The sequence below is a fragment of the Oncorhynchus mykiss genome, chromosome 28, assembly GCF_013265735.2.
Source record: "Oncorhynchus mykiss isolate Arlee chromosome 28, USDA_OmykA_1.1, whole genome shotgun sequence".
Lineage (NCBI taxonomy): Eukaryota > Metazoa > Chordata > Actinopteri > Salmoniformes > Salmonidae > Oncorhynchus > Oncorhynchus mykiss.
In genome coordinates, this window is record NC_048592.1 from 18,090,366 (window position 1) to 18,114,705 (window position 24,340).

General features: G+C 42.8%; 1 protein-coding gene across 3 annotated transcripts in view; it reads right to left on the minus strand.

The window, feature by feature from the left end:
* Positions 1 to 12,180: 12,180 nt before the first annotated feature.
* The window catches only part of LOC110508658 (pre-B-cell leukemia transcription factor 1), a 73,027-nt gene continuing 60,867 nt past the window's right edge, over positions 12,181 to 24,340 (minus strand). Inside the window, exons 3-9 of one of the 3 annotated variants that reach the window (XM_021589347.2) lie at positions 20,161 to 20,408; positions 19,000 to 19,190; positions 18,579 to 18,714; positions 18,081 to 18,240; positions 16,906 to 17,039; positions 15,772 to 15,861; positions 12,181 to 13,690 (exon numbers count right to left, since the gene is read on the minus strand). In XM_021589347.2, the coding sequence (XP_021445022.2) occupies positions 13,598 to 13,690; positions 15,772 to 15,861; positions 16,906 to 17,039; positions 18,081 to 18,240; positions 18,579 to 18,714; positions 19,000 to 19,190; positions 20,161 to 20,408 (1,052 nt within the window). In that variant the 3' untranslated portion in view covers positions 12,181 to 13,597. The remainder of the gene's footprint in view (positions 13,691 to 15,771; positions 15,862 to 16,905; positions 17,040 to 18,080; positions 18,241 to 18,578; positions 18,715 to 18,999; positions 19,191 to 20,160; positions 20,409 to 24,340) is intronic. The other 2 variants (XM_021589348.2, XM_021589349.2) reach the window with 2 other exon arrangements.

The following is a 24,340-nucleotide window of genomic DNA, read 5'->3' on the forward strand; positions in this document are numbered from 1 at the left end:
GCACAGCATAATCTGGGTTCCACATCTTTTAATTACTAAGTGAAACTCACAGCAAAACAATAAAGAGAAACAAACAAACGTACAGCCTTGTAGGGCTCAAAAGCAACAATACAAAAAACAGGATCCCACAAACAACAGGTGGGAAAAGGCTGCCTAAATATGATCCCCAATCAGAGACAACGATAGACAGCTGCCTCTGATTGGGAGTCATACCCGGCCAACATAGAAATACAAAAACTAGACTACACATAGAAATAATAAACTAGAACACCCCCCAGTCACGCCCTGACCTACTCCACCATAGAAAATAAAGGCTTTCTATGGTCAGGACGTGACACTAGGCTTGCCATAACAAAGGGGTTGAATACTTATTGGCATTTCAGCTTTTCATTTTTTATTAATTTGTGCAAATTTCGAAAAACATAATTCCATTTTGACATTAAGAGGTATTGTGTGTAGGCCAGTGAAGATCAGCAATTAGAAGAGTAATAGTATACACACACATGAAGGTGCCCATAAGCAATCATTTCTGATTAAAAACACAAATGTGGAAATAGCATTTTGGAAATAAAGTCTTCACATGGGGGCGACTCCATAACCACATGAAATGCAGGTAACTGACAAAATAAAGGAAACACCAACGTGAAGTGTCATAATAGGGCGTTAGACCACCACGAGCCAGAACAGCTTCAATGCACCTTGGCAAGTGCTTGAAACTCTATTGGAGGGATGCAACACCATTCTTCCAAAAATAAATATAATCATTAGGGGTTTTGTTGATGGTGGTGGAAAAGCTGTCTCAGGCGCTACTTCAAAATCTCCCGTAAGTGTTCGATTGGGTTGAGATCTGGTGACAGATGGCCATGGAATATGGTCTACACCATTTTCATGCTCATCAAACCATTCAGTATCCCCTCGTGCCCTGTGGATGGGAGCATTGTCATCCTATGGGGCATAGCCATGGTAGCCAAAGTAAGGCCTGCCCAGAATTTTTATACATGACTCTAAGCATGATGGAATGTTAGTTGCTTAATTAACTCAGGACCTACGCCTATCTCTCATTTACTCAAGTGTTTCCATTATTTTGGCAGTTACCTGTAATTATGCACATCATATATTGAGTGTCAGAAAAACATCAATGTTAAAACACATTTCGGACAATGGTAAGCATTAAAAAAAAGTACATGCATATGCCCACACAAAGGCACTATGAAGTCTAACATGGCATGGGACATATGGATTTAGAGGTAGAATACAGTACTACTCAATAAGTGTTTTCCCTAGACAAAGTGATCCGTTATGAAAAAGTTTTGTTTTCTTCTAGTTGCAGAGGAACGGAACATTCCTGATATTGCAAAAAGTCTATCAGAGGCATGCCTCCCACTGTTGACCTATTGCCCTATGCAGGCAGGGACAGCCAGCCAATACCAGACATCACATGTTGCAGAAGAAATAAGGTGGCCAATCATATTGGACAAAACAAGGGCTTTCTACTCATCCAGGGGCATGATCCAACTCTTCCTGATTATTAATGCTAGCGGTGTGTGACTTATTACTTTATATTGGTGATTACACAAGGCATGTCTAAATAATGCCTTGCTTATCTGATTAGAAAGTCTGTGTCTTCTCTGTCTCTGTGGCTCTCTGTCCGCTTGCATTGTCTGCAATTTAGCATGGATGTGTATTTGAGGAACTTTTGACACAAATATGAACTAAGGTATTCTCAAGACTCAAGAGAAGACAATAGACATGCCAATCCTAAACATGCTGCCTGAAAACAAACGTATCTACGTACAGTGGTAGTGCTGTACTGTACTTTAATTTCATGTGAAGAATGCAGTCAAGCAGAAATTAAGCAATGCTGAGTTGATGCTTTGTCTGTCTTTCTGGGGCTCAGTAGTTCCATTAACTTCTTCAAGACAGTAAACAATTACTAATCTTAATCCTCAATCCAGATTCCAGACAGTGTAAACTATATGGGTAGAAACTGGAATCTCTCGCTAGTATCTACAATACATCAGTGGTAGATATTGTGTCAACTTTCCCTAGGCCTCAATTACTTAACAATCCACAGTTTTACTCTATGTACAATAGCCAGTACCTGTCTCAAAGAAACAATAAACCACATAGTAACTGTAAATGACTTCACACACAGTCCTAGCATGATCTGTGTATAAAAGCAACAGAGAAATGAGTTAAACTCACCATCCCATAACTCATCAGTGGTTCAGCATTTTCTTACGCACTAATATCTGAGCCACGCCTCTCTAAAGGCTGTGTCAGTGTGTGTGTCTGATTTATGTCAGCAGCGTCTCCCTCGCTGACCTATGATCCCATTGGACACGTACACAGACAGACAGACAGACAGACAGACAGACAGACAGACAGACAGACAGACAGACAGACAGACAGACAGACAGACAGACAGACAGACAGACAGACAGACAGAGAGACAGACAGACAGACAGACAGACAGACAGACAGACAGACAGAGAGAGAGAGACGGACGGACGGACGGACGGACGGACGGACGGACGGACGGACAGACAGACAGACAGACAGACAGACAGACAGACAGACAGACAGACAGACAGACAGACAGACAGACAGACAGCCAGAGAGGCAGACAGACAGACAGACAGACAGACAGACAGACAGACAGACAGACAGACAGACAGACAGACAGACAGACAGACAGACAGACAGACAGAGAGAGAGAGGCAGACAGACAGACAGACAGACAGACACAGGCACTGCAGAATAGTGACAAACTAAGCCAATGTCTTGTTCTCCCAAGACAATGAGCAATGATGCTATGTTTCTAGTATGACATCAGCAGCTATTTAAGCAAACAAACGTTGTATGTCGCAAATATAATATACAGTATATACTTTAATGGGTGGAAGGAGAATTGGTAGCAGCAGTTTGCCAGACATAGTGATAAATTCTAGTCCTGACAGAAGAGGAAAGATGTGGTCATAGCTTTGTCACATGTCCAGGTTGTGGATTAAATCTAATCAAGGCCATAACTAACCACGGTCTTTGAGTTCAGCTCCAAAATTTGGGGAGGCTGAATGTGGGGAAGACTGCCACCTTTTGGTTGTTTAGAGATACTGCCCAACTCTTTCTCAGTTCAGAATAACAACAACTACTATTGAGAAGCACCACGATCATATCAACTGCTTTCAAGACACATCATTTACTTTTTAAGTGAGAACAGGTCATAGAACCGGTCATAGTAGGGGTGCTGCAGCACCCCCTGATAATTAAAAAAACAACATATATATTAATTTAAACAAATCATTTTAATAAATCAATACAAATGATTTGCCGAGTCAGTGAACTAGGCCTTTATTACTCCTGTACTAGTGTAGAAAAACTCTCGTCAGCAGCCCCTGATAGAACATAAACTGTGTACAACAGCCCTGTAGGCCTCAATGCTTTATACTGTATATGCCAGCTGGAAATGACTACAGGCATGACCAGGCACACATAGACCGGAGAAAGAAACACTACAATCTCAAACCATGACACTTTTATCTGGGAGTCTTATGACTGAATGCATCATAAAGGCTTATTTTCTACATCGTGAAGCTTCCTGTCCACTTGTCCAGCATCAAATAAGTCCTTACCACATTGAGGCGGATGAAGTTGACACTAATGGGCAGTGTGGGCAGTGTGGGCAGTGTGGGCAGTGTGGTGGGAGTTGCAGCTCAGTGCTTTAATACTCTCCATCAGGTTGGCACAGAACTGATAACCGGCTTTCAGCACACATAGCACGACGATGTCATGGTCGCCCAAGTACCCATGATGTTACGGGCAAGACACTCTGTCCTGCAACACAAGTACGTCAAAGATGAGAGGGTGTTACTCAATCCAAGCTCTCTCCAAGATGCCCTCCATCTCTCTATCTGTTTATCTGTCAGTGGGCTATCAGGATTGTATCTTCACACTCACTGATAATATCCTGATAAGAAATTGTCCTTTGTTCTGTTTGACCACTGAGGACTACAGATGTATGACCTTTTAAACCACAAATGCTGCATTGCAGGAAAATTCTCTTGCAACAGGGTGATCAAATTAAGATCCTACTGTATGAAGGACTGGGCGACTGAAAGTCTTGTAGTTTCCCCATGTCAGCGCTCACATATTTACCAACTAAATTGGTAAATAGGCCTTCTGCATTTATGCTAAATATTTGACCTGTCCATGATGATGCCATATGGGATGCAAAACCCCTCTAGAGTAGTGTTTTGGATAGTTAAACAGCTCTAAAGTGAAGTCCATACCAGGCATCTAACAGGCATGTGTAATAATTATGTAACAAGCAACCAAAGTCATTTTGTTTGTTTGTAGTAGGTTGTTTTTTTGTAGTAGGCACATTTATATGTAACATATTTAACAGCAAGTATCCACGTCAAAGTGATCACTAATTCAGGGTACATCCCATAGCCAAGTATGCTTTCTTTTCCAAACAATGTTATTGTATTTACCACAATTCCTCCACTTTTCTGGAACCCAAATTGGTTTTTATTTTAATTTGATTTTACCTTTATTTATACAGGTTTTTCTTATTGAGATAACATCTCTTTTCCAAGAGAGACCTGGTCCAATAGCAACAGGGGGAGCAACATTTCAGACAAAACAACTTACATACACTAACACAACATTAAACAAAACTATTAACACACGTTCAGTACAACAAAAACATGTTACGTTAAAAACACAAAAGTCTTGACTAAAAACAGCTGTCCTAAAGACAATTACACTCATCTATGATATATACATCGATCAAGTGTTTAAACTCCACCAACAAGACTAGATCATCAAATTTTAAAATGTTCAGGAGACAATTCCAGGACCATGGAGCAAAGTAACTAAAGCTATTTCTACCATGACCTGTTCTAATTCTTGGTACTGTTAGAAGCAAATGAGAATGGGATCGTAATTGATATTTATTTACCGACCTGACTAAAAAAGAACAGCAATAAAATGGCATTTTACCCAATATGGCCTTGTAAATCAGTGTTTAAGCCTACGCAAGGTCAGTGACGACCAGCCAACAGCGCTGTAGAGATCACAATGATGGCCTTGTAAATCAGTGTTTAAGCCTACGCAAGGTCAGTGACGACCAGCCAACAGTGCTGTAGAGATCACAATGATGGCCTTGTAAATCAGTGTTTAAGCCTACGCAAGGTCAGTGACGACCAGCCAACAGTGCTGTAGAGATCACAATGATGGCCTTGTAAATCAGTGTTTAAGCCTACGCAAGGTCAGTGACGACCAGCCAACAGTGCTGTAGAGATCACAATGATGGCCTTGTAAATCAGTGTTTAAGCCTACGCAAGGTCAGTGACGACCAGCCAACAGCGCTGTAGAGATCACAATGATGTGTTAGACGTTTTCAGAGAGGTAGTAGTCAGTTGGAGATCATGGCAGGGAGCTACCTCAGCGGTGGTGCACAAAACTATTTTGTAATGGAAGAATCCCCTATACAACCGTTAGAGAAAGTCATAGGTGAATGGCTAAACTTGAAAAAAAAAATCACTAAAGTAACATTATTATTCAAATGATGTTATAATGTTCGTCGAAATGGGTAGACCAAGGCGAGGTGTGATTTGGGTTCCTCATATTTTATTTAAATGTGAATCAGCAACAAAACAATAAAGAGAAACAAACAAACAAACAAACGTACAGCCTTGTAGGGCTCAAAAGCAACAATACAAAAAACAAGATCCCACATACCACAGGTGGGAAAAGGCTGCCTAAATATGATCCCCAATCAGAGACAACGATAGACAGCTGCCTCTGATTGGGAACCATACCAGGCCAACATAGAAATACAAAAACTAGACTACACATAGAAATAATAAACGAGAACACACCCCCAGTCACGCCCCGACCTACTCCACCATAGAAAATAAAAGCTTTCTATGGTCAGGACGTGACAGATGTATCAATAATCCATCCAATTGCTAGTATTTCAATCTTCAAGATCCCTGTAAACACCCAGAGCAATATTATTGGTGTCTTTTTTTAGGCACTAACTCTGCCATGATTTGTTGGGCAAAGTCTATGGGCAAATTAATCCTATTTTTGTAGGGTTTTGGATAAACACCAAAAATGTGGTCCTTGTCTGGAGTCCATTCATTTTCCCTATAGGAATGGCTGAACGAACCAAAGGTAACTCATTTCCTGTTTTTAGGATTACAAACTGGCGTGCTCTGTACTGAGTGATTAACATTGCCATCTTGTGGTATGAAAACAAACTTACATAGAGCCCCTCATGTAGTGGTGAATGTACACCCATTCACCACAAGAGGGAACTCTGCTAGATAGATAATAAAGGGCCACACACACACACACACACACACACACACACACACACACACACACACACACACACACACACACACACACACACACACACACACACACACACACACACACACACACACACACACACACACACACACACACACACACCCGATGTGTAATCGATGTGAAATGGCTAGAGAGGGATGAAAGGTATACTGTTACACACGCACCACACACACACCAAACTGCAGTGCAGACCTCTGCTTAATGGTCCACAGGCCCCACACATGTACCAAACACTATTCTTCCATGATCCCTTTTAAACATTTCACCATATAAATCCACCTTTAATTTTATCCGTCTTTGTGATTACTCTAATGAGCCAAATTCTAAGATTCCAAGACCCCTCTCCCCTCCCATGAAACCGTACGGGATCCTTTTTGTTAATTTTGTGTAGCAGCAGGAGATCCGTTGTGGAATAGCTCTGTCGCTCCACATTAGTGGCGTCTGCTGGGAGTTGTTTAGGAGGGTTGGACAAGGTGTCTGGGCCACCCTCCTGCGCCGTGCAGCGCGGAGTGGGCCCATCCACATCCACGGCAGCTGTAATTATTAAACAGGGGTGTGACAACAGCTGGAGAGCCAGATGTCAACAGAGAGAAACATTTGATTTCTATCAGACAGTTTAGTGTGTCACCTCTAAAGAATGGAGTAATTTTACTCTAATATGGTGTTGCAGCCAGGGTTTCTGGAAATGATTTAAATGACTCAAAGCTTGTAGTCTGTATGAGTTCACTTTTTCTACTTCACAAACAACATAACACAAAAACACAAAAACAAAATGTCCACTTTACAATACTTTATCTTCAAAATTTTATTTAACTTATAATAATAACATACAGTGCCTTCAGAAATGATTCACACCCCTTGACTTTTTCCACATTGTTGTGTTACAGCCTGAATTGAAAATGTATTCAATTGAGATTTTGTGTCACTGACCTACACACAGTACCCTATAATGTCAAAGTGGAATTATGTTTTTTGACATTTTTACAAATTAATAAAAAATGAAAAGCTGAAATGTCTTGAGTCAATAAGTATTCACCCCCTATCGTTCTGTCTAAATAAGTTCAGAAGGAAACATTTGCTTAACAGGTCACATAATTAGGGGCTCCCGAGTGGCGCAGCGGTCTAAGGCACTGCAGGCCCTGGTTTGATTCCAGGCTGTATCACAACAGGCCGTGATTGGGAATCTCATAAGGCGACTCACAATTGGCCAAGCAGCATTAGGGTTTGGCCGGGGTAGGCCGTCATTGTAAATAAGAATGTGTTCTTATAAATTTAAAAAAAAAAAGATACAGGCGTCCTTCCTAATTCAGTTGCTGGAGAGGAAGGAAACCGCTCAGGGATTTCACCATAAGGTCAATGGTGATAGGAGAAAACTGGGGATGGATCCACAACATTGTAGTTACTCCACAATACTAACCTAAATGACAGAGTGAAAAGAAGGAATCCTGTATAGAATACAAATATTCCAAAACATGTATCCTGTTTGCAATAAGGCACTAAAGTAAAACTGAAAAATTGTGCAAATAAATTAACTTTATGTCCTGAATACAAAGCTTCTATGTTTGGGGCAATTCCAACACATCACTGAGTACCACTCTTCTTATTTTCCCATTTTGTCCTTACAGGTTCTGAAACATCAGGTAGAGTTTCAATCAACCGCTGATATAACTTGGCTGTCACGACTTCCGCCGAAGTTGGTCCCTCTCCTTGTTCGGGCGGTGTTCGGCGGTAGACATCACTGACCTTCTAGCCATCACTGATCCATTTTTCATTTTCCATTGGTTTTGTCTGGTCTTCCATCACACCTGGTTCCAATCCCATCAATTACATCTTGTGTATTTAACCCTCTGTTTCCCCTCATGTCCTTGTCGGTGATTGTTTATTGTAAGTGTTTGTGTACGTCTATACTGGTGTGTGTCGGGTTATATTACCCGTTGATTTGTATTATTCTGTTTTCCGGTGGGTTTTTGTTAATAAACTGAGCCGTTGGAAACACAGTTATTTCTCTCCTGCGTCTGACTTCTCTGCCACCAGTTAAACACCCTTACATGGGCAATCAACTTCTTTCGCGTAGCAGCATCTTTCAGTATTGTCTCTATGCTAGATGCATTAGGCTAATCCAGATTCTGCTGAAGCGATTTCATTGAATAAAATGAGTTGAAAGAACTTAAAGAAATCAGCCTTGGATAATCCAAATCTTTCTTGTAATTGATTGAATGACAGTAGAGATCCATTATAGTACACATGTTTAAAATTAATGTTGCTACTTCGGAACCAGGACTTTAAACATTGGAGGTCAAGTGGGATTATTCCAAACAGGGGTGCGTGATGATCCATCTCATGAATTGATTAACATTTTCCCAAATACAAATGGAATTGAGAATCATTGGATTGTCTCTTTTTTTCTTCAACGCCTTGGACCCAAAGTAGTGAATATAGTGTATTTTGGATCATAAGGTATTACTTTGGTGGCTTTGATACTTCTCCATGAGTTCATGAGTTCACTTCTTATATCTGGAAGGAATGAGTTGTGACATTCATTGCAGGCCATTGTCATTGAATGACCTAAATGAAATGATAGGGTGGCCATGACAATTTTGGGAGTGTCAGCAAGCTGTCAAGTACGGTGCTGTGAAATGGACTTCAGACTATGATCATGTCACAAACAGTATACCATAATATGAACATCAAGTGATGGGCAATGCTCTCCTTTGGTTTTCATCATTTTAATTTTGCCTGAGTTGAGAGGGATCAAGGTTTGGACACTGATCAAGTGTGTGTGGTCAAATCGTTTTGATGCCATTTCTGCTCTTAGAGAAAGAGTCCTGTTTCCTCTCAGCCCTGGGGCCGGTGAGCAGTCCGGCTCTGGCATTTCACCATCCCTCAGCAGTCAAGCCTAGTGTCTATCTATTCTACAGCCCTCTCTGCCTACTGTCCCTTTCTCCCACCATCACACACTATATTTAGGCAATTATGAATATGCAGCAGTTGTGAAAGTAATTCTGCCAGACATGCCACTGTCCAGCCAAATAATGTCTTCATTGGTAGTATAGAGGGTTTTACCCAACAACAACGTGGCCACTCCAGCTCCACTGTCTGTTTCATTCAAGGGTACGAGACAACAAGAGGAAGTGATTGAGTTCCTGGTTGACCTACTTACAGGAGATAACACCCTCCACATGCTAGTAAGCACACACACACACACACGCACACACATGCGCGCGCACATGCACACGCACATGTCTTAAATGTCCCCTCTGTTTATTGGAAAGGGTCTCACAAGATTTGACTTGTGAGATGTTGCAGCCTTCCATCTGCCCGTCCTTATCCAATCAACCGTTTGTGGAGAGGAAAAATCCCTCACTATCTTCATAATGTCCACACCATAGTACTGGTATCCATAGCAGCACGGACATCAACATAGCCATGGTTTACTGTTCTATTTTTCAAATTGCCCACATTGGCCAATTCAGATAAACTGTGAAATATCACTGCTTTGGATGACAATGGTCATCTTCCGTCTGTGTGACTCTCTGATGTCCATCGCCTGGCTACAGCTCAAATGACCTTTACCAGGGAAGCTCTCTGAAGAACACATCCTGCCTGACGCTTTGTACTGTGGGCGGCCTAGTTTATTTCTACGGAAGGAGCTGTGGAAATGTCAGATAACATGTGGCAAAGGGGGACCGGACCATTGGTTGTCTAAACGGTGTGAGTGGCACAAAAGCTCTTGGAAAACACTGAAATTGAACGTCCTTCATGTTTGGCGTAACAAAACACTCCAGGGCTTCAACATTTCCATAACCTAAGGGTTATGCTCACATGCATATAAACTGTTAGAGCCAAAACCCTTCACAATGCCCTCGTTGTCAGATGTGACTCTTAAGGTCATATAACAAAGCATGCTGCAGGCCTTCACATCAACTAGTAATGAAAATGCCTGAACAATGATTAGATACATGTTTGACTATAAATAAGCGACAGAATGTTAAAAATAGAATACAAATATTTTTCTGATATCCGTAATCCTGGCATGTTATTTCATAACTTTGACAAGACCAAGTGAACCAGAATACTATCTGAAACATATATGTAAATGTGTGACAAATGATTCAAAAACACAGCAGTATTTTATTAAAGAACAAATGACATGCATTGTATATATATATATATATATATATATATATATATATATATATATATATATATGAACCTCTCCTTTCAGCTATCAAAACAAAAAAGCTATTTAATATGGAGTGTGTTATCATATTGCATTTATTGGCAAACAAGCATACGTATTTCTAAATCTGGATCCGGAGCAAATGGGTTGTAGAGCTCAGGGTCCCTGTAGAGTATCAAGTAGTTGAGATTCACTTGTAGTTAATACGGGAGTTGCAGACAGTTTTATTGAGAGTTATTCAAAAATGAATAAATTATGAATACTTCTACTTTGGCACAACAAATCAATTAATTAGAGGGGACATGGCAAGTGAGCTTTTTTGAACTTGTTAGTACATTGTTTGGGAAGCTGAATTTACAATTAACAATTTGAAAATATCAGTATATTATTCTTGTTTTCTCGCTCAAATATTCAATGATAAAATGCCATTGTTTTGTCTTGATGTATTATATAGTAGTATAATAAGTTTAATGTTGAAAATGTAGAAATGATGGTTCATCAAAGAAAGTCAAGTACAATGTTCACAGAATCACATCATGAGAGAGCTAATTGACAAGAAAATGGGAACCATGAAATACAATAGCACACTATTAAAAGTAAATAACAAAATACTAAAGAATAACTATAGTCCACACAACATAAGGACAAGTATATCAAATGTCCAAATATCTTTGTTTGTCTGAAGGAATTTTCACATCTCTAGTTTTGCTATGGACATTACAGACCTTTTGGCACAACATTCAAAATGCTCATGAATTCTGAGGACTGATAGAAGTCAATTTAAGAAGTGAACAGCAAGGACACAGGTGACATTCTTGATACGGTGAAAGAAAGAATGCTGTCATTTACTGTAACATTTTGTAATGCAAATTCAAATGGCAAAAAAAAAAAAGAAGAGAAACAGAAATCAACTCTGGGTTTCAAGAACAATATAGTTCCATTGCAGGAGAGTGCCTTGGAACAGTGGCTGAACAATGAACACTGAATCACAGGAAAACAATGTATCTTCTGAGCTATGTCATGGGGTAAAAAGCATCTCATGACCTGCGCATCACGGCTACTGTTCAGTCCTGGTGTTACCTGCATCAGCGGAGCTAGGAGTAACTGAACCATATTAACGTAACGACTTCCCTGTTTAACTACATTCTCATTCCATGTACTCAAAAACAAACTGTTACTACACAGATCCTTGACAGAGATTTTCTCCAGAAAGGGTTTCTTCTACAATGGCTTTTCAATTAGGCAGCATTGTTCAGTTGGTTTTCATTTTCCCCCAGTTAGGATTGCTGCACCAGAATTGGGACAGTTGGCAAAAGGTAAAGTGAGAAATCTAATATATAAGTATATGAGTGAATGTAGCTAGATGGGTTACGACCTCTAAAAAAAAGCAATAGATCAACAAATATAAGAGTTTTGGTTAACAGTAGCATTTGGCGACTAAAAAAACAGATGAATTTGAAGTGAGACAGCGAACGAGGAAATGACATTAGACAAGGACAAAATTACTTGATGTTTTCGCCACTTTGCCCATTATGTCTGCTCTTATTGGGCCCCATAGGCTCCAAAACAATCAGACACAGGAAGTGATTCCAAATGACTTTCAGATTGAGACGATGTGTTCTTTTGTTTAGTTTATTCTCACTGGAATGAATGACGTGATTCAAACTCGTCTGGGTTGTTGATGACAGGTGTTTATTTCCTTTTTTTCTCCTTTTACACATGACATAACTGTAACTTCACACGTTTACCTCTGATGAGACACTGATACTCAATGAGGTGGTTGTTAAAAAGGAAGGCTTTCCTCAGGCCCTCAGACAATCAACAGCACATACTATGTAGCTTTTTCCCAATATCCACACTAGCATACTTAGAATGAAGCATGTATTGGGCATGCATTCTGAGTGGTGCGTAGCCTGGCTGACACGCGACCCACGTGCTGTGACATCGAGAGCCTGGTGTTAGCAAGACTAAGTGGCACGCTAGTATGGATATCAGAACAGAGCCCTATGAGTGCTTGTGGGCCCACGGGTCTCCTGCGTTCTTATCAAAGGGGTCATGGGGCAGAAGTTTATAAATCAGGAAGACACACATCTACAATGTATATTCAATTGTCTACTCAATTTCCATTAAATCCTTTAGATTCGCCAATGAGCATTCTCGTACCAGCATGTTTTCCTTTTCTAATGCCTTCCACCCAGATTGAAGACCTGCTAGTCAGGGTGAAGGGTCCTCAGAGTTCACTAGGCTGACCTGCTTTCCCTAAAAGTCCTCTACGGAGAAACTAATAGAAAAACATTTAGTAAATCAAGTTCTAAATCTTCTTGGTTATTTCCCTGTGGGAGAGGGGAACGCGAACACAGTTCATCAAGCACACACTGTAAACAGGGGAGCAACATTAAAAGCCTACATGGCGTACCATCGAATAGGCCACCCACTGGGCACAGATGTTAATTCAACGTCGGTTCCACATTGGTTCAACGTCATTTCCTTGAAATGACGTGGAAACAACGTTGATTCAACCAGAATGTGCCCAGTGAGGAGGGACCGCAAAACAAAGAATGGCGAAGTGCTTCTTCCTTACAATGACAAAGTTCATGTTTTACAAAACAAATCATGTTCTTTCATATTTGTTTACTTTTTAGTCGCTGAGAGGTAGAATTAAGCATTTGAATTGAAGTATACAGGTTTGGTTGTCTAAATTTATTTTATACTTAATATCATCGATATGAGTAAACCCATCACAGGTAAGTAAGCAATCCAGCCCTCTGAATATCCTGTGAAATCTGTACAAACATTTGTATTAAGAATTTTTGTATCGTTTTGATTTTTGCTTTGAAATTCCTATTACTGTATGTATGCATCTCAAATGTCCCGTAGTACTGTAGCTGAGGAAAGGTTGCTATAGTTATGGTTTTCACAGCACCCCTGAAATCTACAGGACACTGTGTAGTATGCCGCTATGTTTAGGACTGTGATTGGCTCTGCCAGTTCATCGTTGGGTTGTGGTGATGGTGTGTGTGGAGGGTCAAATAATCAGTTGGAGGTATCCGAGTGAACACTTCCAGGTCCTTCTATGGGCGAGGTCACTGACGAGGGGGTCGGAGCATCCTGCCATCCACCATTTGTCTGTGGAGCAAAAATAAATCAATCACATTTCTAGAGATAAAATTGTGAGACAATTTGTTGTATGCCTCAGGACACATTTCCTCATAGATACAGGAATAATTTCACATACTGTGTATTATTTTAGCTATATCTGTAGCTAACATGAAACTCTTGAACTGACAAACATCCTTTTGCACTCTGCGGGATTATGCATCTTCCAAATATATTACAAGTACAATTACTCTATCAAGGCACTACAATATAAGACTCCATCTCCCATCTGTCTCAAAATGGCCTCATGTACAGACAATAAAGAGACATGTTATTGAAAACATATAGACAGCTCTTGCACACAACCTCCAAGAGGGTTGATGGGAGAATCAATTATATCAAATTATCACATCCGCTACTGGGATGAAAATATAATGGGTTTGTAAAATAGGAGGCAATTTCAATTCCCAGAAGATAGGTAGGCTAAAGAGCATTTGGGACATTAACGGCAATTTCCATGCCATCGGTGAAAGCTGTTGGAGATGGGCTTTGGCACCCTCTTATTTTCAAAACCTGTTATTTCACATAGAGCCAGTCTTTCATCACATTTGAACCGAGGGGAGAGAAAAGAAAACGTTTAAAATCTTCAGCTTTGGTGACACCCTCCGCCTATTTCACAGCCGTAATTACTGTTCAATGATAGAAGAGGAGAGGTCTGCCATGTGAACGCTGCTTCCTGCCTCAGCTCAGTCATTAGAAACCTCAGAATGAGTGGAAATTGTTTAGCTGCACAATGAAAAAGATCCATCCAGGATCGAAAGCTTCTACAGAAAAAATAATAACATGATTTCTACAATTTAAAAGAAGAAGTGTTTTAGAATGACATAATCTTTTCAGTGTTTGGATTTGGCATAGGCCTATTTATTAGGCCTATTTATTCACTGCAAGTTGATGTTCGAATAATTTCAAAAATAATTGCATTCAGATTCGGCTCAGATTTTGAGGTATGGGGCAGAAGGTCTCAATATCTGCAGAGACAGATGTGTGTTTTAGACTGATGAGCTGCAAATGTGAATGCCCGTACTGTTTGGCCAAAGGCTGCCTCCCAGAAACCACCTTCTATGCATCCATTGACTAACATACCGCAACCGACCGTGCTCTTATCATCGGCCATTTTCATCAGCCCTCATTTAGCTTAGTTCTAACATAGTTTACTGAGGAAGCTAATGGAGGGGTTGAATGGAGAACGTATTCCTTCCACCACTACATCATTTTTTGGCATCTTGTCTAGGATATTACAGGGCGCGCTGCTGTCGGCGTCATTGTGGTTGTTGGACGAATGATGCGACCAATGCGCTCAGACTGCTGGCCCAGACCCCCTCTCAGCCTGCTGTGACTGTCTTATTGATTCCCCTCTCTACAACACAGCCTGTCACTGTAGATCTTAACACTACACCCACCCCCTCCAGTGTTCCCAGCCCTGCCCTGCCCTGACAAAATACCCCTTTCAGAACGTGCTGTTCTTAACATCAGCTTGTCGAGTTATTTTAGGGTGGTAAATAAATTGGACTGGAGCTTGTACTCCAGGGCAATTTTTTATTTTTTTATTTTGACCCCAAATGAGGTCTGTGCTTCTTTTCATTTGGTGCCATGTGAGCTGAGTGTTGGACAGGCAGGGGGACACCTGTGGCCTTGCTCCTGTCGGCTGCAGGTGCCTCGCTAACACTAATGTCACCAGACAGACAAGCTCTAAGAGCGTCCGTACGTCCAGCCGACCGGCTTCTCGCTCTGTCTGACTCCTGCCTTGTTGCCTGGCGCCCGGGGCATGACCGGCACAGGGGCCGTTGCCTGGACAACAGCCCAGCCACCAACAGGCCACTGCTAACTAAGTGGCATCCCACACCCGTTGGCTTTGAAATAATTGGGCAAAGGGACAAACTGAAACCTAATAAAGGTATTGCATCGGAAACAAAAGAAGAATAGCTACAGAAGTATAGTATAGAAATGGTTAGCTTCTTTTTCTTTCAAAGAGACCAAAGTAAGAATAGAAAGGCAATATTGTGATGAAATGACAGGCGGTTGTTGTTGTTTTTTGGTGGTAGTGTTCTTACGTTGATGCCCTGTGGACTGTACATCTGGCTGGCGGCGAGACTGTCACTGTATCCTCCTGTCTGGCTGATAACATGGCGAAGAGTATCCACCTGGAACACACACACACAGAGAGAGAGAGAATTGTGTGGGTCAGACAGACAAAAGCTAGACATGACAAAGACCTTCATGCATAAGGTCAGAGAGCAAAAGGGTATCCTGGGAAAGGTTACAGCATCGGTTTAGAATGATCAGGTTCAACACAAAAGATATCACAAATGAACAAAGACAAATGACCACAAACACCATCACGAGGGATCTTCTATGAATATCTGGTTAAAATTCAAAGAGGAACAAAACTGCAAGAAATTGACTATTTCCAATTGCTTCTACGACTCAAAATTCATCTTCACTCCTCAGCGTCTGGGAAGACATTTTGAAGTGCGCAGCCAAATTACCTTTTGACAAGGACATTGTTTTTCAATGAAGTATCAACCCAGGAGACCTCTTATCCACCTTAGGGGGTTAATCCTATGCATATTTATGAAACACCTGAGCATTTGGAGAGTTGATTTAAAAAGAAAGGAGAGACGGATGGAGGGATAGGGCTGGGGGGCTAGAGGGGGTTGAATCAAATGAGAATGTCACCGCGGGTGGTAATCCTCCCACCCAACCTATTGTGAGTGAGACTCCCTCCCAATCCCAACACTCAGAAACTCTGTGCTGGCCATAGTTGTCCAACAGGGCAAGGTCAGAGGACTGTTGTGCACCAGTGGCTACGACAACTGTTGTCAGGAGTGTTGACGAGTCTTGTATTGTTTCCAAAACTGTCTGCAGTCGTCTATTCATTCATGAGCCTGACAATGGCCGCCATATTAGTGCTATGGCTAAAGGCCACGTATAACCTCTGTCTCACGGACTAGGTCAAGTGACTCTGCTCTGGGCTTTTGATGATTTCAATGGAACATTTCTAGGCCGGACAGTGCCTGAACCACTGAGCAGGGAAATTCAGTCTTATAATATAAGACCTTATATGGCTGTCCGCCGTGGTTGGTTGACTTTGCCTTCAACGGGCCACAAATTGGCCACTGTATGACTGCTAGCTGGGTTCCTATCTACATGACAACTAGTGTACCAATAATTCATGGGTTACGTACTAGTTTCTGCGAGGATCCTACCTGGGACTGAACGTTGGCCCCTACCCCAGCCCCCTGGTATGAGTCCCCATTCAGAGCCTGCACACTCATGAACAAGTCTCCGGAGTTTGACATGTTAAAAGAGCCAGCAGAACCTGGAAGGACAGACAGTGAAAGAGAGAACGAGAGAGAAGTGGGGAAGGACGGTGGAAAGAGAAGAGAGGAAAGAGGAGTTAACACGATCATGCAACCGAAAAAGTGCAGTCAGGTGGGTTAGTGGGAGAGGGTTGAAAGCCAAATGTGGTGTTGTGAACAGGGAACGACATCAGTGACCAATCACCATCTACACTGACTATATGTACCTATGGAAATGTACTGGCAAGGGATGTTCTAAGCATAATATACTGTACTAATACAACTATACCAACTACTACTTCTGTGGTAATTATGATGATAATCATATTATCAAGAATATTGAGGTTAAGGGTTAAAACCGGGGTGAAACAAATAGCAGAATAGATGTCTTGCAGTTTAAGTTCCTTGCTACCGGACCGGTTGGCTCATTAAGGAAGTGCTAATCGATCAGCAGGAAGTACTGAAATAATCCTATTTGTCCTTTAATGGAGCCAAACTCCCCAGATGTTAAAGGAGAACGCAGCCTAACTTGATTTCAAGGCAGAAAAAACACAAGACTAGACCATAGCCCAACACAGCTGAAGAGTCAACATGATGACAAAGGACTAGGCTGGGACACCACAGGATAGTTATTTCTCTAACCAAGACTCCAAGAGTTCAATATGTCTACTGTGTTCACCCGACAAACCCCAGAGAGAGAGGGACTAGGCCACAGGTTATTGGGCCAGTTTAGGAAGGGGGGGGGTGCAGACAGTATTTTGTTATTCAAAAGGAACAGAGCCGAGACTGGATTCTTGAGTTGGGGCCCAGGGTTGGGTAAAGCCAGGTTTTCTAATCAGTGCTCTACACCTCTCTGCTCAACTGTGTCATATTTCTGAATTGAATTGTCCATACTACTGTAGTGTGGATACCTTTCAATGTAGCTTATACAGTATAATGCTTCAGCACTCTATATGATCTAGCATTGTTCAGTTGGGTATACCATGCAGCCAAACTAACATTAACAGTACTGACTTGGTACCATACTGGTCAAATCCGTTATGGCTGGTATTGATACTGACCTGCAGAGTTGGGGGTGGAGGGGGAGTTGGCCTGGCTGCCATGGGCTGATACATTGGTTGCACTGACAGCTGTCTTCGCGGCGTACATGTTGGCTTCCTCTTGGAACTTGCCAATGTTTTTCTTGTATCGGATCCTCTTGTTTCCAAACCAGTTCGATACCTGTAACATAAAGTACATATTATCATTATGTTTTACATGACAAGAAATTAAACTAAAGTTTATTACAACGATTGTTTGAGCAAGGTATTATGTAGAAAACACATCTTTCAAGAAACCAGATTGTCAAGAAACCAGATTCCCATTGAGAGTGACACGAGCTCTGGTCAAAAGCAGTGCACTATGTAGGGAATAGGGTGCCATTTTGGATGCAGTCTCTTCTAGCGGACTTCCTGTGACATAGCAGTGTGAATGCAATTGTCGAACAAAATGGCCATGCTAGCTAGATAGCTCATAGGTTTATGTGGGTCAAGAAAGAAGACTGTGGCGGCATAGTGTACCTGTGACACTGTGATGGAGCACTTCTTGCCCAGCTCTTCCTTGGCCTCCTCACTGGGGTAGGGGTTGGACAGGTGGGAGTAGAAATACTCATTTAGGATCTCTGTTGCCTGCTTGTTGAAGTTCCTTCTCTTTCGTCTGCAGAGAGAGAGAGAGAGAAATATATAAAATATCACATTTACAGGTCATTTCCTTCATTACAGTATATTAGAGAGAGATAGCTGGACTACGTTGTCTCCATCATCGCACTCTACAAAAATCTGTTGTCTTTGGTGTAGAGCGACCCAGGATACACTCTGTTTTTTATTTATTTTTATCAGCAGACACACGCAGAGAGAGACACACACAGACACGTCACACACACACACACACACACACACAGACACGTCACACACACACACACACACACAGTCCCACACAGACCTGGCGTCGAGGAAGCGTGAGCGTAGGATCATGACGGCCTCGCAGGTGCTCTGTTTGAGCTGCATCTGAATGGAGCTGAACTTGCGGTGGATGATCCCCACCATGCGCTCGATCTCCTTGGGAGAGATGGGCCGCGTGCGACTCTGCTCCCTCAGCAGGTTCATCACATGGGTGGTGAACTCGTTACATGCCTAAAGACAGACATACTCATATGAGGCAGATAGCAATCGCACGCACTTGGACACAGTAGAGAAGTAAGACACTGCTAGCATTGTGCGTATTACCAGTATCATAAGTAGTAGTAGTAATACTATCGATGTACAGTAATGTGGCAGTAATGCATTGCGGTGCTGTGGCAGAAACAACAGCAGTGGATGGGGTAGACAAGCAGTGAGAATGTCTTTGTCTATTGAGGAGACCTTTTCTTCAATCGTGAGGAAGAAAGTGACAAGTGAAGACGTCTAAAATGACAGGAGGCTTTCATTCCTGTTCAAGTTCAGCAGGTTTGAACTGTCTTCCTGTCTCTCTCTCGCTCCACTTCCCTCTCTGTCTTTTCACTCAGTGTCTCTCTCATTCTCTTTCTCTGTCAGAATCAGTCACTGGGAAGTGTCTGCTGTGTTTGGGGACAGAGGAGTCTGTTGATTGTCAGCACCAGGGTCGTGTCAGTTGAAACGAGACTCAGTTCATAGCAAACAGCCGTTCCGCCCGTACACTCAGTTGCAGTAGTACACGTAGCGGTGACATGAGTATTCTCAGGTGCAAATGTAACACTGTGACAGGAAGTGATGACGGGCCTGCTTTGAGATGATGACAGGCGGTAATATATTTGACATCAATGGGAAGGACGGGATGCTCTCTTGGCATAGGACTTGTGTGTGACTGATAAAATGATTGCCAGCTGAAAAGGGATTTCTGGAAGCGTGGTTGTGTGCACTGACTTGTGTGCAGTCTGAGTGTAGTGAGATTGCAGTGGGGTCGTCTATTGGAAGGGAGAGAGGACAGTTACAAGGGTCCTCAATATGTAGTGAGATGGCAGAAATCAGAGCTTAGGCATAAAGGGTTTACCTATAGGAAGTGAGAGGGGTTGTGAGGGTCTTCTTAGAGCAGAGAGGGCTTATGGGAAAGGAAAGAGCGTTTACGAGGGGCGTGGTCTGTCCTCACCTGTTCATACTTCTCCAGCTCTGTGTGGTAGATCCCGCGGATCTGAGTCAGCTTGGCCCGGTAGTCTGAGTGTTCTGTTGAGTTGTCCTGGCCCACCCCTCCTCCCGCTGCTGCCGCCGCTGCTGCTGCTGCCGCAGACCCGCCCCCTTTCTCTGGTCCGGACACGCCCTCCGCCAGCAGCATGTTGTCCAATCGCATGAGCTGGGCATCTGGAGCATCGTCCTCCTGGGTGCCACGGATACTGAGCACTGTAGAGACAATAGTTAGTAAGAAACTTCTCTAGTGATGTAAAAACGGACACAACACTGATGCATTGCAAAGTCTGATGATCAGCACTGCGAAGGAAAGAGGCCCAGTTAATATGAATGAACAGTGTTTGGGTGAGAAGTGGAGTGAGTGTACCAGTCACCAACGGTGAGAATGCAGTCTACTACTGTATTTTCTTCTTACTATAGTCTTCAACCTGTTCTGTGTGAAATATGACCATATCTTTAATAGCCCATGACTGTGTCATAAAAACCTGGATGTTAGTGAGCCTGGCAGCACCCAAGATAATAAAACTATCATCTCATTGATTTTGAATATCATTTCATGTAAATAATTAACACAGACTTCCATGAGAGTTCATTTTCCTTTGCACTCCAGGAGAGCAGATTACGATATTTACTCAGTGGCTAAAACAATAACGTTGTGTCATAAAAAGATTAGAATCTTCCCGGTCAGCAAACTAATAATATCATCATTCATAACCTAACGGGTTAAAATGGTGTAATAAATTAAATGTCTAATATCAATATAGATCATCTCAGTGATAAGGGACAAAAACAATGTATCAACACTGGATTAAAAGAAAAAGATAAGATGCTGCCTTAGTCTTATTTATGCATCACAGTCACATCTTGATAATTGTTTTTTAACTTAAAGATGCACTATGCAGAAATCGCTCCACCATTTTCTGGTGGCTAAAATTCTAAAATAGTTTGCCTAATTTCAGTTTAGTGTAGAGAATCAATGTACCATCTAAACCGCCGCAAAATATATTTTCCATAAACCAAAATATTGTATTTTCAGCTGTTTGGAGCTGGTGTACAAAACCAAAAGTAAAAATAGAAATAGGCCGCATAGAACAGATCTACAGCTTCTTAGACCTGCTTTCAATGAGAATGACAGATCTATATATCACATTTCTATGTGCATTTGGTCGAGTTGCCCAAAAAGTTACATATTGCGGCTTTAATAAATAAATACTAAGCTAGATTTTGAGTAACGCTAGAAAACAGCAAAATTCAAGGACTCCCTATGGCTGAAGAAACGGTGCTAACAAGGTAGTTGTCAGACATATTTAGGCGACTGGCCCTTCTGGCTACTGGCCCTCTGCTGTCCGTGTTCACACAGTTTGGGGTGTCCAGTCACAGTGATGGGTGTAGTGGCCCTAGTTTGAACCTTGGCCTCACCCCTCACACCCCCACAGACACTGAGCTCTCTGCTACCTCCCCCCTCCAGCCAGTACCACAGAGTGCAGAAGGATGTTTCATGGCACATACCCCCCAATGCACACAGATACACATTTATATACCCACCACCACACCTACAAAAATGTTAACTTGTGACTGTTTACTTTATGTGACTGTGCTTCACTACGGTCCTGGACAAACAGGGCTGTTTCACTATGGTACTGGACCAACAGGGCTGTTTCACTATGATACTGGACCAGGGCTGTGTTTCACTATGGTACTGGACACACAGGGCTGTGTTTCACTATGGTACTGGACCAACAGGGCTGATTCACTATGGCACTGGACCAGGCTGTGTTTCACTATGGTACTGGACCAGGGCTGTGTTTCACTATGGTACTGGACCAACAGGGCTGATTCACTATGGTACTGGACCAACAGGGCTGATTCACTATGGTACTGGACCAACAGGGCTGTGTTTCACTACGGTACTGGACCAGGCTGTGTTTCACTATAGTACTGGACCAACAGCGCTGTGTTTCACTACGGTACTGGACCAGGCTGTGTTTCACTATGGTACTGGACAAATAGGGCTGTGTTTCACTATGGTACTGGACCAACAGGGCTGTTTTCTATGGCACTGGACAAACAGCGCTGTGTTTCACTATGGTACTGGACCAGGCTGTGTTTCACTATAGTACTGGACCAACAGGGCTGTTTCACTATGGTACTGGATAAATAGGGCTGTGTTTCACTATGGTACTGGACCAGGGCTGTGTTTCACTATGGTACTGGACCAACAGGGATGTGTTCCACTATGGTACTGGACCAACAGGTCTGTTTTACTATGGTACTGAGCCAGGGCTGTGTTCCACTATGGTACTGGACCAGGATGTGTTTCACTATGGTACTGGACCAGGGCTGTGTTTCACTATGGTACTGGACCAGGGCTGTGTTTCACTATGGTACTGGACCAACAGGGATGTGACCCACTATGGTACTGGACCAACAGGTCTGTTTCACTATGGTACTGGACCAGGGCTGTGTTCCACTATGGTACTGGACCAAAAGGGCTGTGTTTCACTAGGGTACTGGACCAGGGCTGTTTCACTATGGTACTGGACCAACAGGGCTGTTTCACTATGGTACTGGACCAGGGCTGTTTCACTATGGTACTGGACAAACAGCGCTGTGTTTCACTACGGTACTGGACCAGGCTGTGTTTCACTATAGAACTGGACCAACATGGCTGTTTCACTATGGTACTGGACAAACAGCGCTGTGTTTCACTACGGTACTGGACCAGGCTGTGTTTCAGTATGGAACTGGACCAGGGCTGTGTTTCACTATGGTACTGGACCAGGGCTGTTTCACTATGGTACTGGACCGACAGGGTTGTGTTTCACTATGGTACTGGACCAACAGGGCTGTGTTTCACTATGGTACTGGACCAGGGCTGTGTTTCACTATGGTACTGGACCAGGGCTGTTTCACTATGGTACTGGACCAACAGGGCTGTTTCACTATGGTACTGGACCAGGGCTGTTTCACTATGGTACTGGACCAACAGGGCTGTTTCACTATGGTACTGGACCAGGGATGTGTTTCACTATGGTACTGGACCAGGGCTGTGTTTCACTATGGTACTGGACCAACAGGGCTGTTTCACTATGGTACTGGACCAGGGCTGTGTTTCACTATGGTACTGGACCAGGGCTGTTTCACTATGGTACTGGACATGGGCTGTGTTTCACTATGGTACTGGACATGGGCTGTGTTTCACTATGGTACTGGACCAGGGATGTGTTTCACTATGGTACTGGACCAACAGGGCTGTTTCACTATGGTACTGGACCAACAGGGCTGTGTTTCACTATGGTACTGGACCAACAGGGCTGTGTTTCACTATGGTACTGGACCAACAGGGCTGTGTTTCACTATGGTACTGGACATGGGCTGTGTTTCACTATGGTACTGGACATGGGCTGTGTTTCACTATGGTACTGGACCAGGGATGTGTTTCACTATGGTACTGGACCAACAGGACTGTTTCACTATGGTACTGGACCAACAGGGCTGTGTTTCACTATGGTACTGGACCAGGCTGTGTTTTACTATGGTACTGGACCAGGCTGTGTTTTACTATGGTACTGGACCAACAGGGCTGTTTCACTATGGTACTGGACCAGGGCTGTTTCACTATGGTACTGGATCAACAGTGCTGTGTTTCACTATGGTACTGGACCAGGGCTGTGTTTCACTATGGTACTGGACCAACAGTGCTGTGTTTCACTATGGTACTGGACTAGGGCTGTGTGTCACTATGGTACTGGACCAGGGATGTGTTTCACTATGGTACTGGACCAACAGTGCTGTGTTTCACTATGGTACTGGACTAGGGCTGTGTGTCACTATGGTACTGGACCAGGAATGTGTTTCACTATGGTACTGGACCAACAGGGCTGTGTTTCACTATGGTACTGGACTAGGGCTGTGTTTCACTATGGTACTGGACCAGGGATGTGTTTCACTATGGTACTGGACCAACAGGACTGTTTCACTATGGTACTGGACCAACAGGGCTGTGTTTCACTATGGTACTGGACCAACAGGGCTGTGTTTCACTATGGTACTGGACCAACAGGGATGTTTCCCTATGGTACTGGACCAGGGCTGTTTCACTATGGTACTGGACCAGGGCTGTTTCACTATGGTACTGGACCAAC